The sequence below is a fragment of the Echeneis naucrates genome, chromosome 10, assembly GCF_900963305.1.
Source record: "Echeneis naucrates chromosome 10, fEcheNa1.1, whole genome shotgun sequence".
Lineage (NCBI taxonomy): Eukaryota > Metazoa > Chordata > Actinopteri > Carangiformes > Echeneidae > Echeneis > Echeneis naucrates.
In genome coordinates, this window is record NC_042520.1 from 19646257 (window position 1) to 19670787 (window position 24531).

General features: G+C 41.8%; 2 protein-coding genes across 6 annotated transcripts in view; one reads left to right on the forward strand and one right to left on the reverse strand.

The window, feature by feature from the left end:
• The first annotated feature begins 1895 nt into the window (after positions 1 to 1895).
• On the forward strand, positions 1896 to 6515 carry hdac3 (histone deacetylase 3). The gene is made up of 15 exons (XM_029511890.1): positions 1896 to 2068; positions 2518 to 2600; positions 2744 to 2886; positions 3106 to 3187; positions 3462 to 3518; positions 3623 to 3678; positions 3765 to 3898; positions 4010 to 4090; positions 4339 to 4412; positions 4534 to 4598; positions 4819 to 4908; positions 5009 to 5067; positions 5345 to 5424; positions 5585 to 5742; positions 5837 to 6515. Exons 1-15 carry the CDS (start codon positions 2014 to 2016, stop codon positions 5904 to 5906), a joined length of 1287 nt encoding a protein of 428 aa, XP_029367750.1. The 5' UTR covers positions 1896 to 2013; the 3' UTR covers positions 5907 to 6515.
• Positions 6516 to 7332: 817 nt separating this feature from the next.
• Positions 7333 to 24531, reverse strand: part of myot (myotilin) — a 41331-nt gene continuing 24132 nt past the window's right edge. For 3 of the 5 annotated variants that reach the window (XM_029511887.1, XM_029511884.1, XM_029511885.1), the window contains 17 exons: positions 23230 to 23273; positions 22920 to 23097; positions 22722 to 22784; positions 22413 to 22554; positions 22034 to 22057; positions 21635 to 21754; positions 21304 to 21508; positions 15420 to 15636; positions 14268 to 15229; positions 13794 to 13944; positions 13464 to 13565; positions 12706 to 12743; positions 12350 to 12488; positions 11983 to 12190; positions 11673 to 11838; positions 11118 to 11251; positions 7333 to 9345 (listed from right to left, as the gene is read on the reverse strand). In XM_029511887.1, the coding sequence (XP_029367747.1) occupies positions 9203 to 9345; positions 11118 to 11251; positions 11673 to 11838; positions 11983 to 12190; positions 12350 to 12488; positions 12706 to 12743; positions 13464 to 13565; positions 13794 to 13944; positions 14268 to 15229; positions 15420 to 15636; positions 21304 to 21508; positions 21635 to 21754; positions 22034 to 22057; positions 22413 to 22554; positions 22722 to 22784; positions 22920 to 23097; positions 23230 to 23237 (3000 nt within the window). In that variant the 5' untranslated portion in view covers positions 23238 to 23273 and the 3' untranslated portion in view covers positions 7333 to 9202. The remainder of the gene's footprint in view (positions 9346 to 11117; positions 11252 to 11672; positions 11839 to 11982; positions 12191 to 12349; positions 12489 to 12705; positions 12744 to 13463; positions 13566 to 13793; positions 13945 to 14267; positions 15230 to 15419; positions 15637 to 21303; positions 21509 to 21634; positions 21755 to 22033; positions 22058 to 22412; positions 22555 to 22721; positions 22785 to 22919; positions 23098 to 23229; positions 23274 to 24531) is intronic. The other 2 variants (XM_029511889.1, XM_029511888.1) reach the window with 2 other exon arrangements.

Here is a 24531-nt window from a genome sequence, read left to right on the forward strand (position 1 = left end):
AGAGGTAGCAGAACAATAAGCCTCTGAATGATTGATGAGCTGATTGAGGATGGGGTGGAAGTGAAGGAGTAACTGGCAGAGGGAGGCCACGGTCGCACAACGCAAAAAACACTACATACACACATAGGGGATGAGGAGACACTAAGAAGACAAAACGGGGAGAAATAAGGAATCTTGTTATGGCCTGAGCTGTGATAGTTTGTCCATAAACAGAAAGTAAACCCAAATGGACCTGATGGCTGATTGACTCTCATTACTGCATCCAAGGGTGGAAAAAAGATACATTAGCTGCAGATGGGGGAAATTCCAGGTTCAGATCTGGTTGCTCTAACAAACATACACTCACAGGCCCATGCCCACCTGTGCTCAACCTACTGTAACTTGTAACATCAGGAATACATAAGACATAAGCCATTTAATCTAGAGTAACGCTGCCAGTTAGCTGCAGGCAGAGACACAGGGAGAGAAGGTGGAGTGAGACAGAGAGAGAGATGAAGGAAAGAAGCAGGAGAGAGAAAGGCAAATGTACATTCAGGCATTCCAGAGCCAAACAGCCAACAAGCCAACGCACATTCTGTAGACAGAAGGCAAGGCAGTGCTGAGCAGTTACATAAAATAATAGATATCTGGTCAGCTGAATTAGACAAAAGCCCCAGAACATCACATTTGACAAAATCAACATATATCTTAATACAACAAAAACTATGATCAAGAAGTCAATTTAAAAGTAAAAGAATATAAAGAGTTATGGAAATAATCACTAGTCGCAGCCTTGAAATGTTAGTTCACATTGGTAAGTTTGTCTGTCTGTACAGGCTCTGCAGATGGGAGTGAGTGCTATAATGAGTGGGGCAATAAATCAAAGTCAATTCTCTCAAGAATTTAGCTGTCATACACACACACACACACACACACTGAAGGCAGACATGATTCTATGAAAAGATGTGGCGGTGGACCTCTTGGGCACATCTGGTCTTGCCATTATACGCACTCAATGGGAGGAAGTAAAAACAGGAAGAAGACTAACTGTTTGGAGATTATGGAAATGATTAAACACCATTAGTGAGAGACTAAACATGATGTGTCCCCGTGTGTTTAAGGACTTTTACCACCTGAAAGCCAATGGATGCAGCCTAACATACCGCTTAACCTCCCCATCACTGCCACATGTGTGCAGTCTGGCTTCTTTTAATTTTATTACCTGGGAAATCTAAATTATTCAAGAGTTGTTCTTTTTTTTTTTTTTTTTAATAATGAACCTCCTTTCAAAATAAATGCAACTCCAAAGGTAACTCTTTGGTTCTGGGATGAATTATTTTCAGTCTTTGGTTGCACACAGTCACAAAGACTTAGTTGTTCAACCACACTGGATGTATGTTCCTCACAGTCACTGATAAACACATTAACTAAGCACAGTTAGTCTTCTGGATAGCAGTGAAATACATTTAATTTAATTTTCAAACAACCCCAGTGACACTGTGCTGACATACTGGGACTCAAAACTTAGGAGGAGACTATTTTGTTTTTGCTTGTGTGAATTTGAACCAGTCAACATTTTATTGTCCAGTTCAATTTTATGAAATTCATCAGCAACTGCAATTGTTTCCAGAGTTGAGCAGTGTGCGTGTTTTTAAGTTATTACTATTATTTTATAAATATTACATATTTAAATAAACCGTACATGATTTCCTGACAGACTTCACATATTTAACTAAATATTTTTTTTACTTCGTCTTCAGAAAGTCATTCTTCCTTGAATATTTGAATGAATACATGAATATTTCATTAATTACAACGTATTTATGAATTACTGTACTATTATCAAACAGCCCAGGTTGCTCCTCCCATGGCTCCTCCTCCCTTCTCCGTCACCGCTGTCGCGGCGTGATGACGCAGTCGGCTTGGTGTTTACCATGGCGGCTATCTGCTAATTGAAAGGAAAATGCGGGTCGTTTAGCTGCAGCAACTGTCACAGTTTTTGTGGGAAAACAGCAAAAGGATCTTCACAGCACAATGACCAACAGGACATCTTATTTTTATGACCCCGACGTGGGCAACTTTCATTACGGTGAGCTTGGCTGTGGCAGTGAATGGGCCTACAAAGGGAATGATACGAACGAGCAGCTAGCTACTAGCTAGTAACTTTTAACGCTTTAGTCATTTTTAGCCTTTTGCTCACTAACGGTGTTGTTGGAGTGCCCTGGTTTTCAGCATAGCACGCTTGCGCGCGTGTAAAACACCCGACCGGCTCGGCTAGCCAACGTTATCTGTTTTACTGTGATGTGTGAACTGCTTGGGTTAAAGGCAGATTCCCACGTTAGAGACCTTTTCTGTACTTAAGTTTGTGTAAGCCTGCTGGTCACAGTACAACACTCACAATCAAGTTTACGCTGTCAGTAGTGAGCCATGATTCAGGACCAGGACAGTATGCTGTGAAACTTTAAAGACACCACTCAAACACTGTGAATGCGTTAGTGAGACAGCTGCTCTAAAACTTGGTACCTGCTTGTCTGCCAGGTACTGGCCACCCTATGAAGCCTCACCGTTTGTCCCTGACACACAGTCTGGTGCTGCACTATGGACTCTACAAGAAGATGATGGTGAGTGACACAGAGAGATCGACCTGGCTGATGCTTTTACCAATGACATAACAGTTGACTGTAAATAAAAAAAAAAACCTGCGATCGAGAGTGTGACGTGATACTAAATGGTACACTGTAATGTATTTTTTCCTTCCTGTTAGGTGTTTAAGCCATACAAAGCATCTCAACACGACATGTGCCGGTTCCACTCTGAAGACTACATAGACTTCCTGCAGAAGGTCAGCCCCAACAACATGCAGGGCTTCACAAAGAGCCTCAACACATTCAATGTGGGAGATGACTGGTGAGTGTTGCTGTTTATAAATAAATAAATAAATATATATATAAATTGGCCTAAAATTGTGAAGAAGAATAATAATTCCAGGCTCTCGTTATTTCTCTGTCTCAGTGCCAGTCAGCAGCGAATAGGGCAGAATTCTCCAGCTAATAGTCCAGTATATATTTCCTGTTCTTTGAGACCTAACTAAGCCATAAACTAAATCTGTGTGTGTGTTTGTTTCAGTCCAGTTTTTCCAGGTCTTTTTGAGTTCTGTTCGAGATACACTGGAGCGTCTTTACAGGGAGCAACACAGCTCAATCACAAGGTAACACGTGCAATGCAAGACGGTTGGTTAAAAAACTGCAGCAGTGAAAATTAACACCATGTGTCATTTAAGCAATTGTTCTCTCACAAGTGTCATTAGCATTTATATAGTGGAGCTCTGTTATATTTTGAGTTGCAGCCATCTTGAACTGCTGTGTAGCTATTAGTGGTGCTGATGAGCATGCGTGACACAGATGATACCAACTTCACAGGTTAGGGTTACACCACCTGCAACTGTCTGTGACATTTAACTGATGATAACTCTGTCCTTCCAGATCTGTGATATTGCCATCAACTGGGCTGGAGGTTTACATCATGCCAAAAAATTTGAGGTCAGAAGAAAGTATTGTACATCAGTATCAGTCCCCTCTGCCTTCTCTTTGTATTTTATTGTGTAATGGTAATATGTAATAAGATACGTTTTCTGGTTTTGCAGGCATCTGGGTTTTGCTACGTCAATGACATTGTCATCAGTATCCTGGAGCTGCTCAAGTAAGAACACACTTCTCTTCATGTGTCGCTCCTGTATTTGTTCCTTCTTCTTCAGCGCCCTCCTAATAAGTGTGTGTGTGTTACAGATACCACCCAAGGGTTCTCTACATTGATATAGACATTCACCATGGTGATGGCGTCCAGGAAGCTTTTTATCTGACTGACCGTGTCATGACAGTGTCCTTCCACAAGTATGGGAACTACTTTTTTCCAGGAACAGGTAAGTTGAACAGAATTTTCATTGTTGTTCAGTTTGATTAAAATGGGACAGTCGTGTAGAAATAGTGACTGAAAATGGACAAGCCTGTATTAAGACTTAAGATTTCCGTAGGTGACATGTATGAGGTCGGGGCAGAGAGCGGTCGGTACTACTGCCTCAATGTTCCTCTCAGAGACGGCATCGATGACCAGAGTGAGTTCACTTCCTGCCAAAATCAGATTATTGAAGTGTCACAGTTTAAGTGTCACAGTGTGTCACTGTGTGTGTGTGTGTGTGTGTGTGTGTGTGTGTGTGTGTGTGTGTGTGTGTGTGTGTGTGTGTGTGTGTGTGTGTGTGTGTGTGTGTGTGTGTGTGTGTGTGTGTGTGTGTGTGTGTGTGTGTGTGTGTGTGTGTGTGTGTGTGTGTGTGTGTGTGTGTGTGTGTGTGTGTGTGTGTGTCAGGCTACCGGCAGCTGTTCCAGCCAGTTATTAAGCAGGTAGTGGATTTCTACCAGCCCACCTGCATTGTTCTACAGGTACGTCTGTGGCTCTGAATGTGACAACTTAACATTTGTCTCCTCAGCTAACGTATCATTCAGTTCATGTGCGAGACAGTTCCACTTCAGGTTCAGGACGAACTCATTTCTGTGCTTGCAGTGTGGAGCAGATTCTCTGGGCTGTGACAGACTGGGCTGCTTCAACCTCAGCATCAGAGGGCACGGGTGAGACCGGCTTATTTCCTCTCAATGTACCCTGTTTAAATGGAACATGTTACAGACACACAATCAAACCTTTTCTCATCTGATTATATTGCTGACGTGTGCTGTGTTGCATGTACGTCGACTGTATTCACCCTGATACAATCAGCTTGTTTTTGCATTGAAGATAGAAATAATGGTGAGTTTTTTAACCTTGGTGTATGCTTTGCTTTGTGCTGCACAGTGAGTGTGTGGAGTTTGTAAAGAGCTTTAAAATACCTCTGCTGGTCCTGGGAGGAGGAGGATACACAGTGAGGAACGTGGCTCGCTGCTGGTACGTCTGATACACACAACCAAAACGTGCGACATGATGGATGGATAATTCATACTGTGTTGCTCAACACGGTTGTCTGTGGTGTTGTGTTGTGTTGAAGGACCTTTGAGACGTCTCTGTTAGTGGATGAATCCATCAGTGATGAGCTGCCTTACAGCGGTGAGTTGTACTGAACTATACTAGCAGTCAATTGTGATCACAATTGAGTACAATTGTTGAAAAGACAAAAGCAGCACAATATGTGATTGGGTCGCTCAAGATAGAGATTCTTATGGCATTTTCAGGCTTTAACACTTCTGGAATTTCAGTTGAGCTGCTTGGGTCAAGTGTAGTTGTGGCTTTAGATCTAATAATTGTTTTTGATGAGGGATTAGAGATCAATGACAATATATAATCCTCATTTGTTCTTTCACCGTCCTGTTTCTGCTCCCTCCAGAGTACTTTGAGTACTTTGCTCCTGACTTTACGCTGCATCCTGACGTCAGCACCAGAATAGAAAACCAGAACTCCAGACAGGTAAAACAGAGGACAGTATTGTAATAGATCAGTTTGAGTAGCAAAGAATCGTTTTCCTTTGGCTTGTTTATCTTCAGTCGGTATAACCCCCTATAAGTCTTGTTGTGTGACGATGTGAGGATAATGTATCAGCCCCTCCACTGTGTGTTTGCCGGCGCAGTACTTGGAGCAGATCCGTCAGACAGTGTTTGAGAACCTGAAGATGTTGAACCACGCTCCCAGCGTCCAGATCCATGATGTCCCCTCAGATATGCTGAGCTACGAACGCAACGACGAAGCCGACCCGGAAGAGAGGGGGCCCGAGGAAAACTACACCAGGTCAGTTCCCCTGTGACACTCAAAATATTATGGTGACTGTCACCGTTATCTAGTACTCGTACATTATCTTATCTGTTAATGTCAACTTCCTCAGACCAGAGGCATCCAATGAGTTCTATGATGGTGACCATGACAACGACAAGGAGAGTGACGTAGAAATTTGACCAATGGGAGTGAGAGCAGTGGAGCTTTTCCTCGCAGTGTTCTGTATGAATCGACTGAAGTCTTCACACATCATGTCATCACTGCAGACTACAAAGAAAAAAAAAAAACAAAAATTTCCAGGAAAGACAAAGGACTTCTAAGCTCTCTGTTTACTCTGACTATTTTCCATCAGTCTGTCTCCACACAGACGCTACGGCTGCTCCACCATCATACCTCAGCAGTTCAGACGTGATTCTGAATGCAGAGTCTTGAATATAAAGTCAGCCTGAGAGAGCCCAAACTACATATATTTACATACAGCTGGCTACTGAAACATTCAGCTTTGTTCTGTCTGTTCATGTTCCCAAAACTTTTCCCCCGTCTCAGTATGAACTCAAATATGACATTTTTGATAACAGGATTTTTTTTATTACAATTTTTTTATTACTCCTGTAATCTTGTCCATGTTACCTTAGAAATTCAGATGTATTTAGCTTTTTGAAACTGGATAATATTGCCTGGATCTCATTTAAGGATTCCATCCAACTACATTTTTGTTGATTTAAAAAAAAAAAAAAAAAAAAAAAATCATCCAAATACCCATCCTGCCATAACACTCATATGACAGACATTTTTTCCCCCTTTATTCCAGCTGATAGAGGCTGAAGTTGAACGTTGTTCTCAGGCGTACATGGTAAGACACATGATCCGGTACAGATGTTTCAAACAGTTGTCTGACAGAATCTCAGAAGAACAAATAATTCCTTTTTATTTTAAAGTCACTGTGAATCTGACAGAAAGTGACTTTTTCTTTCCCACTTCCATTTTTCAAATCAAATCAGCATTAGTCATGTGCCTTACAGCTCTGACATAAAACACTCTCGCAGTCTGGGGCACTTTCATATCAACTTTTCTTTTATTTAAATTTTTTTAACAGACTTGGATTTCTACACATGACCATCTGGAAGCAAAGGCGCAGTTCAGATCTGATTCAAACAGAAACTACTGCTCTCCTGTCTTTCATTCCTCTCGTTACTGTACATCTGTATAAATGTATGAACTGTGATTGTGCTCATAATGTAGAAGAGGACGCCCGGTGACACGGCTGGTCCAGAGGCAGGGAGTTCATTCTGGATGAGATCTCAGAATGCAGGACCTTCACTGTGCAGCTTCTCTACAGGTTTGCCCCATTAGAATCCACTGTAGAAACTCTTTCTACCACCTCTGCTCCTCTTTTAGCCAAAAATAGGTTTTATGTGACTTTTGATATTGTTGCCAGTAACTTTTGTTTTTAATAAAAAATATTTGACCTATATGTATCCTAAGAATTTAAAGTTACAATTTCATCTGCAAGTTTTGAGTATGGCCACGAGAGGGCGATGTCAGCCCAAACCTGCTGTCCTGAGGTTGGAGCAGCCCAAAAAAAAAAAAGACAGGAAGCAAAGACAAGGTCCTTTAGACTTTATTTCTCATTCATCCAGTGATATCCAGAACTTCTTACACAACAAACAGTACTTGGAGATTACACACAACTACCTGCGGTTTAAAATCTCATCAGAAAGGGCTGAACATACCAAAACTATCCTGGTGCTTCAAGCTAATCCAACGATTAACCCCGTCTTATCGAAATATGATAAACTTTAGGAACACGGGAGCGACAAGTTTTAACCTGAGTAAATTACAGTTTGATTTTTATTGTATAAATGCAGAACACAGCTGCAGTTCCATCTGTCAGGACAGTCCCCAGAAGATCCTACCACTGAGCTGCACCCACTAAGGGGTAAACATAAGATTTATCGTTTGCATGCACATTCAGCCAAATATACAAGGAGTTTTTGTGATTCCTTCCTGGCTGGTGAAAGCATGTAGCTCCAAGGAAGTAAGGCACATCAAGCCTCTTTCTGAAAGATCTTTAAACATGAGGCTCTGGTCAGAAAGAATGGCAAATGTGAACTTTCCAACTGAACATTAATGATGCAAACATTCATCAAAGGAGACAAAGAATGAGGTCTCATCTCAGGTAAAGTTTAAAACATATTGTCTGCACTGCTAATGTGATTTTTTTGTTTGTTTTTTTCACCTTCCTGAGTGCAGATCTTCTTTTGTGCTCAGTCATAGTGGCTGGTGATCAGAAAAGTAGCCTCTTTCTTTGTCCAACTTGTTACTATACACTTCTGGGTGCAGCCTTTAGCAGGCCAGGAGGAGCTAGCACTGATAACTAACAAGTTCAAATAAATAACTTCATTCACATACTTTGTATTAGAAAGCAACTTAAAAACACGAGGCTGAATTTATACCACAGCTCTGAGTAGTGACTGACATCTGATTTCTCCCTAAACAAACGGGAAATATCACATATGAGGCAAACGTTTTCTAAAGTTGATGGAGCTGTTGTCTCTCACACTCTGAGAGGCAGCAGCACCTTTCAGTCAGACGGGTTCATATTCTGAAGCAAACAACATTTTCATCTTCAAAGTAAAAGAAAGGAGGGCGGAGAGTCTCAACTGAGAGACAGAGTCATAATGATTAAAGTGCAGTGATAGATAGGGGCAAAGTTGCATTATGGCAACTGTAGTTAATCTAGGTTGCTTCTCCTATTTTCTAACCAAGGGAAAAAGAAAATATTAAAATGAAATGTGCTCACCCAGCGCGTACATCATGACAGTTCAGTTGCTGTAGTAGTGGATACTGAGACAACAGTAATCTGGTGGCAAAATGGTTTCTGGAGCACAGAGGTTCAGGACTGACTCCATCACATCATATCCAGGGCTATTAATACATCCAGAGATTTTAGTGAGAGCAGACAGATCAGGCAGATGAAGAGACAGAGACAGGCGGGCAGAGCAGCAGGGCTTACAGCCATGTATCAAACATGAGCCTTAACAACACACAGGCGCCACGGTAACATGCAGCAGCAGATGGACAATATAAACAGTGATTACGGTAACTTGAAGGCCTCCACTAAACACATTTCTCTTCACGTAGGTACCTGGTGCTGTTGAAGGTTTCTAACAATCTTTAAAAGGCCAATTCATTATATCACTGAACCTTTAGTAAAATGAGAAAGATTTGTTTGCAAGATGAAGATAGTAGAGTTTCTGCCCGTTTCTACTGATGTTCAGATATATCTCAGCCTTGAAAATGTGGCTAAGCTTCACACAGACCATGCTGCTCATTTTCCATAATGATAACCCGATCTTGACTGAGGCGTGAGTCATCTGCTGCCATGCTATTAATGTGATACTGTTGTTTATGACTCAGGCCCAGTTTCATGGTTGTGATGTGATGGTTGGATGGAGGATGGTTTGACTGTGGTCTACAGCTCTTCGCTCTCGTACAGTGGGGCGGTGTGCTGGGCAGGGCTTTCCACGCGCACAGCGGGCACATGGCTCAGAGACGACAGCAGCTTGAGTGTCTTGGAGCCAGGGGGCGCTGTTTTCATGGCCGGGGCTGTGCGAGCTGTGAGGGCACAGTGTGTGGAGTGGTCAGATCAAAACAACCAAGAACATGAGTTCCCATAGTAGGACTGGATAATTGAATACATGTATTTATTTTATATCAATTTTCACTTACTCTGCTCTCATTTTGAGATTGCATTCAAAACGCTTTTTATATTGTGTTAAACATATAGGCCTATGGCCTGTATGGGCTGTAAATAATCTGAAAGAGTATTACCGTAAATCACGTATGAGTGAGTTTCTATGACCACACAGCTGTGGTCCCGCGTTTCATCTTCAGGGGGACAGTAATAACTGGTTTTCAGTCCAGCTTGTCCAGACCTGCACATTTCTTCTATTTTTTTATAAATAATATGAATGATACCACCACCATGAACAGCGCCAAATTTTACTGTTGCTTAGACTCATGCTACACATTCTTTTCATGCCAGGTTTCTGAAAATAACTCATCTGGCCACAGCACAGAACAGCGCCGTGTGGCTCAGTGCCAGATATCCTGCCAGCACACAGTTAAAGGAACAATGGCTGCACTGCTCTCCTTTCACCTTCTTTTCTCAACAAACTATGAATCAGCTTCATTCATCACAGAACTGACAAAATGAATTCAGCCAAAACTGCAGTGACTGTGTGTGTTTAAGTCGGTTCATTGAGGTGTTGTTAATTCATTCATTTTAGCAAATCGACTGCAACAGCATATGTCCAGAGTATAATCTGATATCACTGACCACATTAAGACTCAAAACGCACGGCAGTGTGTGATAAACAACCTGCACATTAGACAGAACAAATCAATAAAAAAAACTGAATAAAACCAAACACCTGATAATCAATATTCAGAGTGCTTGGCACAAAATATTTTAACCTGCTGGTGTGCAGCTATATCAAGCTTTCTGTTCTAAAGTTAAAGGGAAAGTCACACCAGATATATCAAAAGATGTGTGAGCTGAGAGCAGTTCATTAAAAAAAAGTTACAAAATATGTATATATTTTTTATTTTGGCTTTACCCTATTTGGGGCTCTGACACTTGCATTTTGGACTGGCACAATGTTACCACTGAGCTACATCCCTGGAAAAAAAAGACACAAAAACATAATTCATCATAAAATCCTTCCAATTTGATCAGGAAATACTCCAACGTCATATCACCTCATGGTGATATTTATTGAATATATACTTCCTTCATTCACTATTGGTTGGTTAACCCAAGGACTTAACTAACCTAACTGTGTCTACTAGTTTTCCCTGGCTACATAGAAGCACAACTGTGCTGTGCTGTTTAAGTTAGGGCCAGTCCTGAGAGACCGCTTCCTTAGTGAGGTTCAACAGTGCTATCATAGTGAGTCTGAGCCTAAACTCACTTTCAGGTTTGTTAATGAGCTGAGCAGTCCAGCCCAGCTCTTCCTAACAGAGGGTCAGGCCTTTGTCCGTCGTGTCACTCAGTGGCCTCTGCACACAGCAGATGGTGTGTTATGTGATCGTGTAGAAACCTAATAGCTGTGTTGTGTTTTCCCTCACTGGCGGATGGACTCCATACTTATCGCTCTGACATGGTGATTATGCAGTCTGCTTTAGGTTGTCATCATATTTCCATTCGATCACGTAACGCAGCATGTGTCTGCCGTGTTCCAGGCTGTGGAGTGCACATCTCCGTCTGCTGTTCGAGTTTACTGCCTGAGCTACCATGGTTACTATCAGGTATCTTATAGAAGCGATAGCTGAGATGGGCCCTTAAAGCAAATTTGCCTAGACAAGTGAGCATACAGCGGACTTACTGCCTATATCCAGCCTGGCGTTGCATGTGGACATGCCAGCTTCATTAATGGCAGAGAGAGTGTACCAACCAGCATCAGACTTCATCACCCTCTCTATCAACAAGCACTGCCGACCTGAGCCGTCCTGGTACAGACTGTGAAAACACAGAAAGAGATCCCAGTGTTAATTTCATCACAGCCTTAGAACTCTGTTCACAGAATTAATTCACCAATTTTAAATGGTGAATAACTGATTTAGTGTGGCCTCTACAATAACAGGTTGTTTATGGTGTTGTATGTTTTTGAAAGAAATATATAGTTTGACGCTACGAATCCATGAAAGGAAGTCTACTGAGGGATGCTTTTGATTTATGTTGAATTGTGTTGAAATTATTTTAAGTCTGTCTTATTTGAGTTTGATTTATAGAAGAGCAGTACTGAATCAGCGGTGCAATTCTGCTACACATTCTAAAATTTCAGCCCATATTAAGTGGTACCTATAGCCAGAACTGTGTAATGGTGACATAGGTTTAATACACAATTTACTATATTTTTGTGTATGTAAAAGTGACCCACCTCATTCTGTTGGGGTCAAGGCGCAGCATTTCTTTATCTTTCTTCCAGAAAAGCTGTGGAGGAGGGGAAGCGTCCACCTTACACTCTAACCTTACAGTGTCTCCTTCTAAAGCCCTGGAGTTGGACATTTTCTGGACAAAGGTTGGAGGACGCAGAACCTCTTGGGCTGCAGGAACACAAGATGCTGACTGAATACAACAACTAACAAGTTCTGGAGGAATAATTCTGTTCGGTCAATACCATTATCCAGGTAAAATAAAGACAAAGAAGCATTTCCAGACATGAAAGATTCAAGTAATTCCATATGCACCTATGACGTCAAGCCTCATGGTGAATCTGCTCTCCCCAGCTCGGTTCCTGGCCACACATTCATACACACCAGCATGGTGCACTGTGACGATCTCGATGATGAATGAGTGCATCCCTTTCTCACACACCAACATTTTATGGTAGTCGTCTGGACGGATGGCTTTGCCATCCAGGTACCAGCAGACATCTGGTGTGGGGAGGCCTCCGACCTGCAGAAGAGCATTTGATTCATCCTTAATTAGCCTTAGCACATCACAATTTTTGTGCAAGTTAAACAAGGAAGTTCCTGACCCTTAAGCAATACAGTCGTGAATGTATTAATCAACGTGACCTTGGTGTGCATCGATGTGTGAGAGTGACTAATTCACCTTGAAGTCAATCCTACAGAAGCGGCCCTCCTCCACAGTGAGGTCTGGGGGGATCTGCAGGAACCGAGGGGCGTAACATTTCTCCTGGATAGCTGATCCCTCGTTACCTCTCTCGTCTGTTCCAGAGTGATGCCTTCCCCTGCAGGAGGACAGAGATTATTTATTTTGTGTACTTCCTGTCACTTTCACAGACTGAATTTTAGGGTGCACCAGCAGACGCACCAACAGGTATACTGTACAGGATAAAAACCTTAAGGAGAAATCTGACATTGAGGATTTCAACCTTCAATGTAAATGTAATAATGAAGATAGTTTAGATTGATAGATTAACAAATTGATTGATTGGATGTATTTACCATAGTCCACCTGTGTGTCTTCCTTCTGGTGACTCTGGCTGTAACAGAAAACAGAGGGAAACTAACTATACTGCTCAACAAGTTGACAGAATTCAAAGAGGGTAACTGTGTGTGTGTGTGTGTGTGTGTGTGTGTGTGTGTGCGCGTGTGCGTGTGCGTTTTGAAACAATACTCCTGTTGTCACCAGTGAAAGGGGCTTGTTCTCAGAAAGCAGGCTAGAAATAGCTGCTGACAAACCTAGTTGGCTTGAAGGGGTGAAGGTGTGTGTGTGTCCTGGTGTCCCTGAGGGTGTATATGCATGTGCTGTATGTTGGTGTTGTGTATGTGAGAATGAAAGAAGGAAAGAATAGATGGTGTAAAGCCCTGCCACAGGACAATCATGCAAACACGCATTTGGACAAACACACAGAGTGAACTGGTCACAATGACAGCAGGAGACAGCTCAGTGGGGCTAATAATTTTTACCACCAGGCTTTTTAAACTCTGGGTCAGGAACTCATCAGGAAGCCCAAAGAGGGCAATGGGCTCCCCGTGCACCCATTCAAACTCAAATGACTGTAATAATGTGTACACTTTACTTCATAGCAAAATGAAAGCTAATGGGTTTTGGGCAAGAGCCAACATAAATGTCTGTACAGGATGGTCAGCACTGCAACGCACATCAGTAAGATCTGAAACACACTGAGAAACGTCCAGGTTGAAGGACTTTGGCAATAACAATGATGCCCGCTGACAAAATGAAAGGTTTGATGGCGTACCTGGTCGAGTTGTGAGTCTGACAGATTGTCTTGGTCAAACATGTAGGTGACGTTGTCTGGACCCAGCAGCCTACGAGCCATACGCTCCTCATAGGACAGTTTCTGTCAAAAATGAAGCTTTATACTGTTACATTTTCACTTTCACACACACATTAGAAGAAAGTGTGCTGTGATTTGTTTTGGTAAACTATTACAATTGCGTATTCTGTTTTGTTTGGGGGTTGTATTTATGAAATTTAGGGTTGTTCCACTTCCAACACAGTTTGCAGGACAGACACGCTTACACATACACAAATACACATATACATATACACACCCATGCACACACACCTGGCTGCTTCTCCTTCTGGCTTCCTTTGAGCGCAACTTCTTTTCCAGATCCTGGATGAGGGCATCTTTGGAGCCCTGGATATCTTCATCTGTGGAACGAGAAGAGGAAGGCCGTGGAGCCACAGACTTCTTCAAGATGGGCTTGGGAAGGCTGGAGGGGATTTAAAAAAAAAACAAACAGAATAAATAAAGCACCACAAGGACCTTAATGAACTTTCAGGTGTCTTAATGTTATTTTTCTATTTTTAATGTCTGGTTTATAAGTTTAACGCACTGGAAAAAACTGCTTTGGCACTGGACTACAATTTGGATTTCAGACACGTCTTCTTTCATCAGAAATAGAATCTTTTCAAATGCAAAGTTAAATTAGACTCAATGAATGGAAACATTTTCCTCAATATGACTGTTTATGTTGTTGTTCGGAAGTGTTTTGACTAGTTAGTTAAATTAGTTAATATGTACGCAGTGACTCACGTGTTAGGTGTCGCCTTGTGGGAGACCACAGCAGGTGATACTCTGTTCTGACTGGTGGGAGTGCTGGGCTGTTGGACAGAGGAGCAGGAGGAGGAAGGAGACAGAGGGGAGTGAGGGGACAATAGGAGAGGCTGCTGGGGGAGTGAGGATGGAGAGGAGGCTGCTCTCATAGGGAGCAGAGGGCTGGACGGAGAGTGTGGAGAGAGGGAGGGGGAGATGGAGGGGTGTGGAAGATTGGAACTAGGGGATAACTTGGATGCGGAGAAAGGAGAGAAGGAAGACTGGGAGGGCAGCACAGAGCAGAGGAAAGCGGCAGGTGCTGACATGGTGTCCTGGTTGGCTGGTAGGGTGGCACTGCCGAGGCCTGTGGCACTCGGAACACTTGGGGTGAGGGTGATGGTGGACCGCATGGTGGTCCGTGGGAGAGTGGATGAGAGAGAGGCTGGGAAAGTTGAGGGGGAAGAGGTGGTGGCAGAGGGGGTAGGTAAGGGGGCAGGGGAGGAAAGAGGAGGTACAACAGAGGAGGCTGGGGTGGAAATGGGAGAGCTGAGACTGGAGGAGGAGGGGGAAGACCTCCCTGTTCCATTGGCTTGGGTCTGAATCTGTATATGGGCAGCAGACTGGCTCAGGTTCTGACTGAGGTGTAGAGACTGAAACTGTGACTGGGCCTGTGACATGGACTTTGACACTGGCTGGGTTTGAGAAAGTGACTGACTGACTTTAGCCTGACTTCGTGTCTCAACATTTAAACTATTTGGGGAACCATTGAGGTTCTGCTGGGAGTTGTTCAGGTTCTCCTGGGCCTCCCTCAGCACACTTTCATAGCTGGGTGCCTGGAAGGCCGGCTGTGACTGAATAAAGTGCCTTGGTCGCTCATAGTTGAAGGCACTGGGAGGGAAGGCACCAGGCTTGAAGGTGGGCAGGTCTGAGAAGTTCATGTTGTTGCCTCCTGACTGGGAGGTCTGGACAGAAGAAGACACACATTGAACAATTTCTGAGTCTAATGAAGAAATATTCACCTATATCAAATAGCAAATGTTACTATATTAGAATAACTCATGAAAGGACTAACGAAGGTTGAGATGAATAGTACAGTGTTGAGAAGGTTAGTTATTACTTCTACTTTCTATTCAGAGTAGGACATGTTCTTACACTGAAACTGAGCTTGCTTGGGGTGAACAGTTTTGTTGTTGGAGTTTTCTCCTTGACTTCTGGTGGTGGTGGTGAGGGTGGAACGGGAAAACTAGGTATAAAGGCTTGCAGTACGACCTCTGGTGACCTTTGGTCCTCTGAGCTCAAGGCACTCTCTTCCTCACTGCGACCGAATGCTCCTTCCAGCAAGTGGTTGGCAGGCTGAGGCTCTGGAAAACTGACAGATACAGACACACGCACCTGTCAGAGTCATGAAAGCTACAGATCGACATGAAGCAGAGAAACTTATCAAAGACACCAACAGTTTGTCAAATCCCCAATGGCCTGTTCAAAGTCTTATGTACATTCTTAATTACATATCAGTCCTTAAGTCATATAAACGTATGCTTTCCACAAACATTGTTATATTAATTCCAGCAAAAAATTTTATTCAAGAGTCATAAGTCAAGAAATACAACTCTTGCCCAAGCTGGGACACCTGAACAGTTGTTGCATTTCATTTATTTTGATGACGGTTGTCATCGACCTGACAAACAAAATGTTCACTGTATCTCTTATTTAATTTTAATATCTGTGATCACTGTGTTGGCACAGTGCTCACTCAGTGCTGGTTCTGCACCAGCTGATCTTTATTGTGCTGGTCACCGTAGATTTCAGTGCATAAACCATGAATAGCTGAAATTTTTACCATCCAAATCAATATGACGACTGTCAAACAAAAGTATAAATATGTTTAGCTCCAAATTATATGGCTGTGGCTGCTACCAGTGGCACCAGCGGGACTGTCTAATGAGAGCAACAGATCCCATTTCGGCCCACTCAGTGGTTTTCCTCCTGCGACACCAAGCCTTGCTGCTCCTCTACTTTTCTTCTAGGAAAGAATTTGTTCCCATGACGACCACGTAGTCTGCGCTGGGCAAGGAGTATAATGACAATAGCAGTCTCTCTCTTTACTGTCACACACAATCGAGTAAAAACACTGCATTTCAGGGAACCAGGTTTTGGCAAGCATAAGCTGACTTTGGCTGTGCAACTAGTGTCCAACTCATTTTAACAGATAAGTGTATATTGTGTAATGTATATTGGTTCACAGCAATTCCTGAAGATTTTGCACTTTGCACAAGGATGAACTGTGCAAAGTGTTGAGTGAGAGATGTATAGCCAATGATCATATTTCTTTAACGTCACCTAGATGAAATACAATCTTAAGGATCTCTCAGAGCTGCAATGTGCATGTCTAAATGAATTTAAGCTCCATTTAGAGGCTGTGATATCATCCCCCAAGGTGGAGGCTGTTTTGTGGAAATGTTCCTTGTGGTGGATTTACAAACAGAGGAAAAAGCCCAGCAAATAATTGGATTCTATTCCACATACTTAGCAAGCAATAAGAAAATGAATATGTATTTTACAGGAGAAGTCAATATGTAGACCAACTGTTTCTTCCTTGATCCATGGCCAAACTAACCAGCATATTTCAATGTAGTTAGCTTTTGAAACATCTCACTGAAATAATATACAAACATATATCTGATTAGCAATGTGATTATACTGAAATATACTGATACACCGGCCAACAGTCAATATTTTTAACACAAAATTTGACGAAGAGAAATTTAACAAAGTGAACTTTTGTTTGACAATATTTTATATTAGTTTACAATTTCTACAGAGGTTTCTTCTTGCTTATCTGCAATAAGCTCATACTAGACGGTGTGTTGGTCAGGCAAAATAGGAAAAGCAGGTGGAGACAATGAACTTTCACCATGGCACCAGTGACCTGATGCCAATACTACAGCTGCGAGACAGCATGCACAATATGCACACTGCAGAGAGCAATGCCACTTACTACAAGCTAAGATGGGTAAACCTGGCATGCACGGAAAGAGATGTAGTATAAAATTTCAGCAGCTTCTTTACATCTTTACTCCATTAGTATTTTTTTTATATTTCTTAACACAAACCTTTCCGCCACTATGTATTCCTGTGAACGTTGTGCAATCTGTTGTTACAATGCTTTAAATGTTACCTACACCACCAGTCCTATTCATTTGAATGAGAAAGTGTGTCCAAACTTTTCACTGGGAGTGTATGTGTGGAAGTAATGTGTGTGTTTCTGTGATTTAGTGAGGGCATGAGTGTCTCTGTATGTGTATTTGTGTTTGTGCGATTAAGTGGGCAAAGCTATATTGGTTTTGGAATTCAGACATCAGCTGGCAGGTGCAGACACTCTGCTTGGGACCCAACCTTTTTAACAGGCAGAAACACACACACACACGCAACCTGCTCAGCATTGTGGGTAAGATCCCACTAAGCTCTAAGTTCTCCGCATGACCGACAATAACAGCGGGACAACAATAACGATAAAACATGCAAACACTGAACCTAGACCTTTGTAAATTATCAGTGAGTGAGACATTTCATTCATAATGGATAGCAAGAGATCAACACACACATTTAATTTGTGTACAAGTTGTTGTTGTTGTTGTTTTTTTTTTGGTGCCTTCTTTAGACAAAAATGAATTGAGTGTAATGAATGTTGGGGATTATGAATTATTTGTACTTTTTGGGAAAACTGATCAACACAACGTAGTATATATACACAGATAAACTAGAACTAAAGCTCCAACTGAGTCTGCATTTGTGCAATGACCTCATCAGTTACTAAGATAAATCTTTATGTTGTACCATTTTAGTTAGATCAGATCAGATCAGAATGCCTTTATTGTTTATTGTCAATAAATATATGTTATATTATTTTCAACACAGAACAAACGTTAGATGACAGTCAGCCAATACTTGGGAAAACGACAAAATAATAAAAGGGAATTATATAATATATTACTATGCTAGAGTTTACACATAAAAACAAAAGACAAATCACTTAGATGCCAACAGACCAACATGGAATGCTAAATATGCCAGAAACAATAAGTTCACGGCAGCACAGTGGTTAGTGCTGTTGCCCCCAATGAAAAGCTTGGGGGTTCGGTTCCCTTTCTGTGTGGAGTTTGCATGTTCTCCTGTGCCTGCTTGTGTTTCCTCCAACTGTCTGCGTTTAGGTTAACTGGTGACTCTAAATTGTCCATAGGTCTGACTGTGAGTGGTTGTTTGTCAGCCCCGTGATGGGCTGGTCACCTGTCCAGGGCATATCCTGCCCTCACCCAGTGTGAGGTGGGATTGGCTCCAGCACCCCACAAAACCCCGAAACGGATGGTGGTTGAAGATGAATGAATGAGTGCACAGCATCATTGTTTATCTGACATTGTTGTGTTTGCTAAAGGGCGAAATAATCGTTTTCCTGACCCTTACCAAGTAATGAGGAAAAAGAATAATTAACAAATAAATAAATAAATATTCAAAAAAAACTTCAACTTGGTCAAAGAACCTCCACATGACCTTAAAAGTGGCTGCCAATGGTTTCAGAACAACTGTCATGCGCAGCACTGATGAAGGCGGGGGGCTCTGAAGGACACAGACGCCATGTCTGCATTTGACATTACTGATGAGATCATAGTTCTGGACGCTGACATAGAGTGGACACAGTACACTAAGCCAGATATAATTCACACCATCAACTATTCTCTGGGTTTGAGTATGGACCAAAGTATCAAATCAGATTTATATAGCGCCAAATCATAGCAAAGTTACATCAAGGCACTTTACATATAGAGCAGATCTAGACCAAACTCTTTATAAAATTATTTAAAGAGACCCAACAGATCCCCAGATGAGCAAGCACTTGGCGACAGTGGCAAGGAAAAGTCAAAGTTTAAAACACCAACACTATCAAACACAAAACAGATTTCTCAACTGACATTTTTCTCCCGCGGTGATACTATGGCACTGAAAATACTTTATATTAGTATTTGTCACCGGTTGAGAATCTCTTAGTGGTGCAGTATCAGAAACTGCCATTATACATGGCTACATGTGAATGTCTCATTTCAAAATCGGTCACTTCAAATATTTTGACATATTTCCTCCAAAAAAAAAAATGTTGGACGCATTTGTGGCCATCCCTAAATATGCCAAAAAATTTGAGAATATCAATGAGAGGAGCCCAGTTTATTTTCTCTGCAGTAAGCTCAGTGACCGATGACTGATGGTAAAAGGTTAAAAATGAAGGGCAGACATTTGAACTTTACAGATAAGCTCTTGTCTCCATTGAAGACCCCACTCAGCTGAAGTATGAGCTGTGTGTCTTGCAGCAGACACAGCTTAGTGACACAACAAAGAAACATATCTGAAGCTTCACTAAAACAATCCTTGGAAAAGCTGACAATTCCCAGATAAATATCATGCCAGTTTAGTTTGGCTGATTTAAACAATTTTTCATTTTTCCAAACTGACGTAATAAGGATGTATGATATGGGGGGCTACATTTGTGAACCTTAGTAGAGCAGGCTAATGGAAACCGCAGCAAACAGATGACACAACCCCCCCAGAATAGACTAAAGTCCACTCTCTGTGTGCTCTCAGCATATTCTGACCTTTTACGGAGGATGTAACATATTAAGTTTCCATGATAAACAACGAAGGAAAATGAAGGCGATTAAAAAAACCGTGAAGGAGCTAAAAGCTGCTGCTGCAGGTGGAGCGAGTGAAGCTGCAGGTCGAGAAGAAAGTTCAGTTCGTGGAGACGCAGTGAATATTTTTCTTACCTCGGTACTCGGTTCGAGGCCGCTGCCCTTCCAACTCGGTGTGGCGAAGAGAAGCCGGACTTGCCCTTCGGAGAGCGGGATCCGGACTCCGGTCGGGACCGGGATCAGGCTGAACTGCAGCAGGTGATACCGCGCGCTCTCGAGCACGACGCGAAGAGATGTGAGCGCGCCCCCCCAGCTGATCGGTGTAATTGTGTCAAACTCGGAGTCATCGGATGATGTAGACTGAGCCGTCATCGTCCGATACTTTCATCAACCTCAGTGGATTTCAAATGCATTCTGCAGTTTAATTAATAGGCCTAGTTTCAATAATTACTAAGACCTCATCTACCATTTAAGTTTTTCTCTACAGTGCATAGAATAAGACAACAGCGACATCGTCTGGATATGCGGGGGCACTACGAAGATGTCAAGCCTCTTCGTTTCTTTCACGACTCTTTCGGTCCTCAAAATTTACTCAACATTTACACCAGATTGACATAAATGGTGACGAAAGAACTATGACCCTCATCCATCAACTTCAATCATGGAGTCAGTAAAAAATTTTACATTACAACACCTGCAAACTGCAGCCATGTGTTGCAAGTCACTAAAAAACAACAATAGAACGGCTGACCAACGCACTGCACACACACCACAGCACAAATAAAAGAAGCAAATTGGAAATACATAAATATATACAAAATAAATACATAAAATAGGCGCAATGCAAATTCAACACAAATAACACAAATAAAAAGGCCACAACAGAAATGTGCAGTTGGATTATAAAATTGGTCCTGTTTAATTAGACTTGAAGCAGAAGGTAGGAAATACAAAAAGTACGTGAAACAGTTTTTATGAAACTGTTCAATAAGTGACTGTATTTTTTCCTGTGCTAAATTGATATAGTTATGCTGTTTAGTGTCAAGTTTGGTAAGAAGCTGATAACGCTGACTTTGGCATTATAACATTTGCATCGCAGCTTTTTAATTTGTGTTTTGGTGTTTGCAATGTGGTGAGCCTTCTCAACCACCTTACAATCAAGATTTAAAGGTCAAAAAGGAGGGTGATCTAAAATTATGTATTGTGTTTATTTTACTTCAAAATAACACCACTACATAGCAGGCTGGGGTTCTTAATGGTAACTGTCCTTGCCAATAAATGGCCACATAAAAGAGCATAATTGAAGCAAAATACAGTCTATGTATGATAACTGTGTTTTTGAGTCATCATGTACTTACTCTGTTACAGGTGTGTGATCCTCTATATGGCTCTCAGGCCACTCAGGAGGGGGGAGGTTCATAGAGTCGGGTGGCAGAGGGGGAAAATCTTCACTGGTCCTTCTGGAGGAGGACATCTCTTGGTGAAACTCTGTCTGGTCTTCTTGTTTGTGATAAACAGTTTCCTGCTGACGATTGGCCTCAACTTCGAGCTGCTCCTCCAGGTCTGATATTGACACAAAGTGCAAAATCAGTGACCTTGATTGTCGTCATTGCGTTGTATCGTCCACGCTACTGCAGCTCAACAGATGTACATGTATGAATTACTTTGAAAGATAAATGAAAATCTCACCATGGTAAACCTCCAGTATGGCTGAGCAGGACACTGTGCCGAAGGAGTTGATGGCCACACATTTAAACAGGCCTGAATCCTCTGGAAAGGCCTCAGTGATCACGAGTGTGCACAGCTCCTCTGCACAGTTTAACACAAAAATATATTGAGTGGAGTACTTACCCCCCCCCCCCCCCGACTGAATATCTGGATCAATGTTTGGTTATCAATGTGCTAACCACTGTGCCATCATGCTGCCCTATTTCATACAAATGAAAATGGTAACATTTTGAGACAAGTGAGGAAAAACCCCTTCAATTATTTTGTGACCCCTCAACTTTGGTACCAAAAAGACGGTCTCCATACCCACATATGGAGCGAGCCATTTGTTTAAGTGTCAAACTAATATTCTGTACCTACCTGGCACAGATGCAGAACTGGCCTCTGGTAAAAAGGAGAGAGATAGTTATTTCTCCTGGAACTTACATACTCTTTTACATGTTTCCAAAATTAGCTACTGCTCTCACACTGAAAATCCAGGTTTACGTAGATTGTACAACTCAAATATTTGATGAATAGGTTTGGCTTGCTGGGATTATGTTCCTAAAATGCAAGTGTCAAGAACATGATTCATCTCATGTAAACAAACATATATATGTATATGTATGTATGTTTATATATTTTATTAGCTTGATAGTTATTGTTGAATTTCTTTTCTTCAGAAACTTGAACTTGAAATCCAGTTCATCATTAAGATTCTGGTCATTTGACTCTGACTCACTGCGAAACACACACTCACTCTTGCGTAGTATCCTAAAATCATCTGAGTCCAGTATTTTTTCATCTTCTCTGTACCACATGACCTGCAGGGGCGGAGTTCCCCTCAGTCTGCACTCAAGTACGACCAACTGGCCCTTCAATGTGGACACATCATGGAGACACTGGGGGATGATGATAATTATTGAATACATGACGGGTTAGGAGAAAAGATGAGAGAAAAAGGACTCATATCAGAATAGATTCATACAGAAATTCAATATTGAATTTATCAAGTTTGTCTGAAATCATATTCTGTTCGATCAAATACATAAATGTAAATACATTTTACCTTAACAAATGTGGGAGCTACTCCACTCCCTGAATACTGTGGATTGTAGATGGGACTCTGAGTCTGGACACAAAGAATATGCATGTCAAGTAATTTCTGAATTAAATATTTAATGTCTTTGATAAACAGAAACAAGATTAATATAGCGACATTAATGTGTTTATCAAATGAGCTGATTGATCATAAGACATTATTTACTCTTAGAGGGCTGGCACAGAGCGGCTGCACCAGGCTGGAGTGTCTCTGAGTAACGAGGTTTGAGGATGAAGAGGCAGAGCTGGAGGAGCAGGAGAGAAGCTCTCGAGAGGAAGATGTAGAAGTGGAGGAGGAGATGGTCAGAGACATGGTGCTAGTCTTCTTCTGCACCCTCTGGATGCTACACAGTGACACACAGTGGGGCAAATCATCTGTGAGATTAATCTATCTGGTTCTGTGTTTGTTTGTGCATGTGTGTGTGTGTGTGTGTGTGTGTGTGTGTGTGTGTGTGTGTGTGTGTAGTCTGACTTACAGTGCCATTTTTCAGGTGTTCCAGGAGGCAGTGACCAAAGTTCTCTACAAAGACAAGAACAGGCCACCTCAGCCTTTATTACAGTACTAGTGAGTCTTGTGACCACTGACATCAAGATTTGAGTGCGTTAAATGACAAACAATAAGTAAAAACTAGGGATTTCTTGAGCATGTATTGTTGGAAACAAAGTTTTCAAAAGTGCATCAGCGGCAACCAGCAACATATAATCTCTACAAAGACAAAATAATAATAATTATAATAAGCAGCAGCACCAAGATCTATACAACAAAGTAACTGCCTAACCCTAACCCTAAGTGGATCAAATGACAACATATATAATGATCATAAGAACTTGTTAAAATCTGGACAAAAAAGACAAGAAAAAAATGTAATGCTGAATTTGTTGAGGTTTAAAATTGATAAATTAGCATTAAATAAGATATCTTATATCTGAGAAGTGATGTTCAGTGCAAAAAAAAGAGCAATATCTCAAGATACTTCAAAGGCTGAGATGAAGAGCTTTATTTTCAAAATGCCATGAACTACGTTCTTTCATATTCTCAATTTTGGCCTTAGGAATCATCAATGACTGCACTGCCAATTTTCCTATATTCTCTGAAGTCTTCAGTTAATGAGGGAGTCGGCAGCATGTTAGCAGCAGCAGTAGCTTGGTCCTGGCCTGTTGCGGGCTTTTGTGTACGAGGAGCAGCACAATGAATCCATTGTAAACCTTTCAAGGAGCAAGTGCAGAGAAGCCAAAACTGGGCTACTGCAGAAAAGGATATAGGTGAATACAGCCATGGAAACAGCTTGATAAAAAACTCTCATATATCAAGATCAACATTTCTATCTGTGCCAACTGGACTGAATAGTTATGACTTGAAACGTCTTGAAAGGACTTAATGTCTCATTCACTCATTTTCTACCGCTGATCTGTCTCCAGGTCACAGAAGATGATGGAGCCAATCCCAGGTTGAGGTACAGGTCGCTTGCGATAGAGTCCATTGCAAGGCAAGCACATAGAAACAGACAGAGAAAAACAACCACTCACACTCAGACTTTACGGGCAATTTTAGAGCCCCCTCACTTCGGGCAGTGGGAGGAAATCTGAGCACCCTGATGAAACTCACGCAAGCACATTGAGAATATGAAAACTCCACACAGATAGCCCCCCAGGCCCCTTCTTGCTGTGAGGCACCAAAGCTAACCACTATGCTGCCAAGGATTTCACGTTTATTCATTAAATTATTTTTTCTTTTTTATATATATATAGACATTATATTTTCTTTTTGAAACACGATG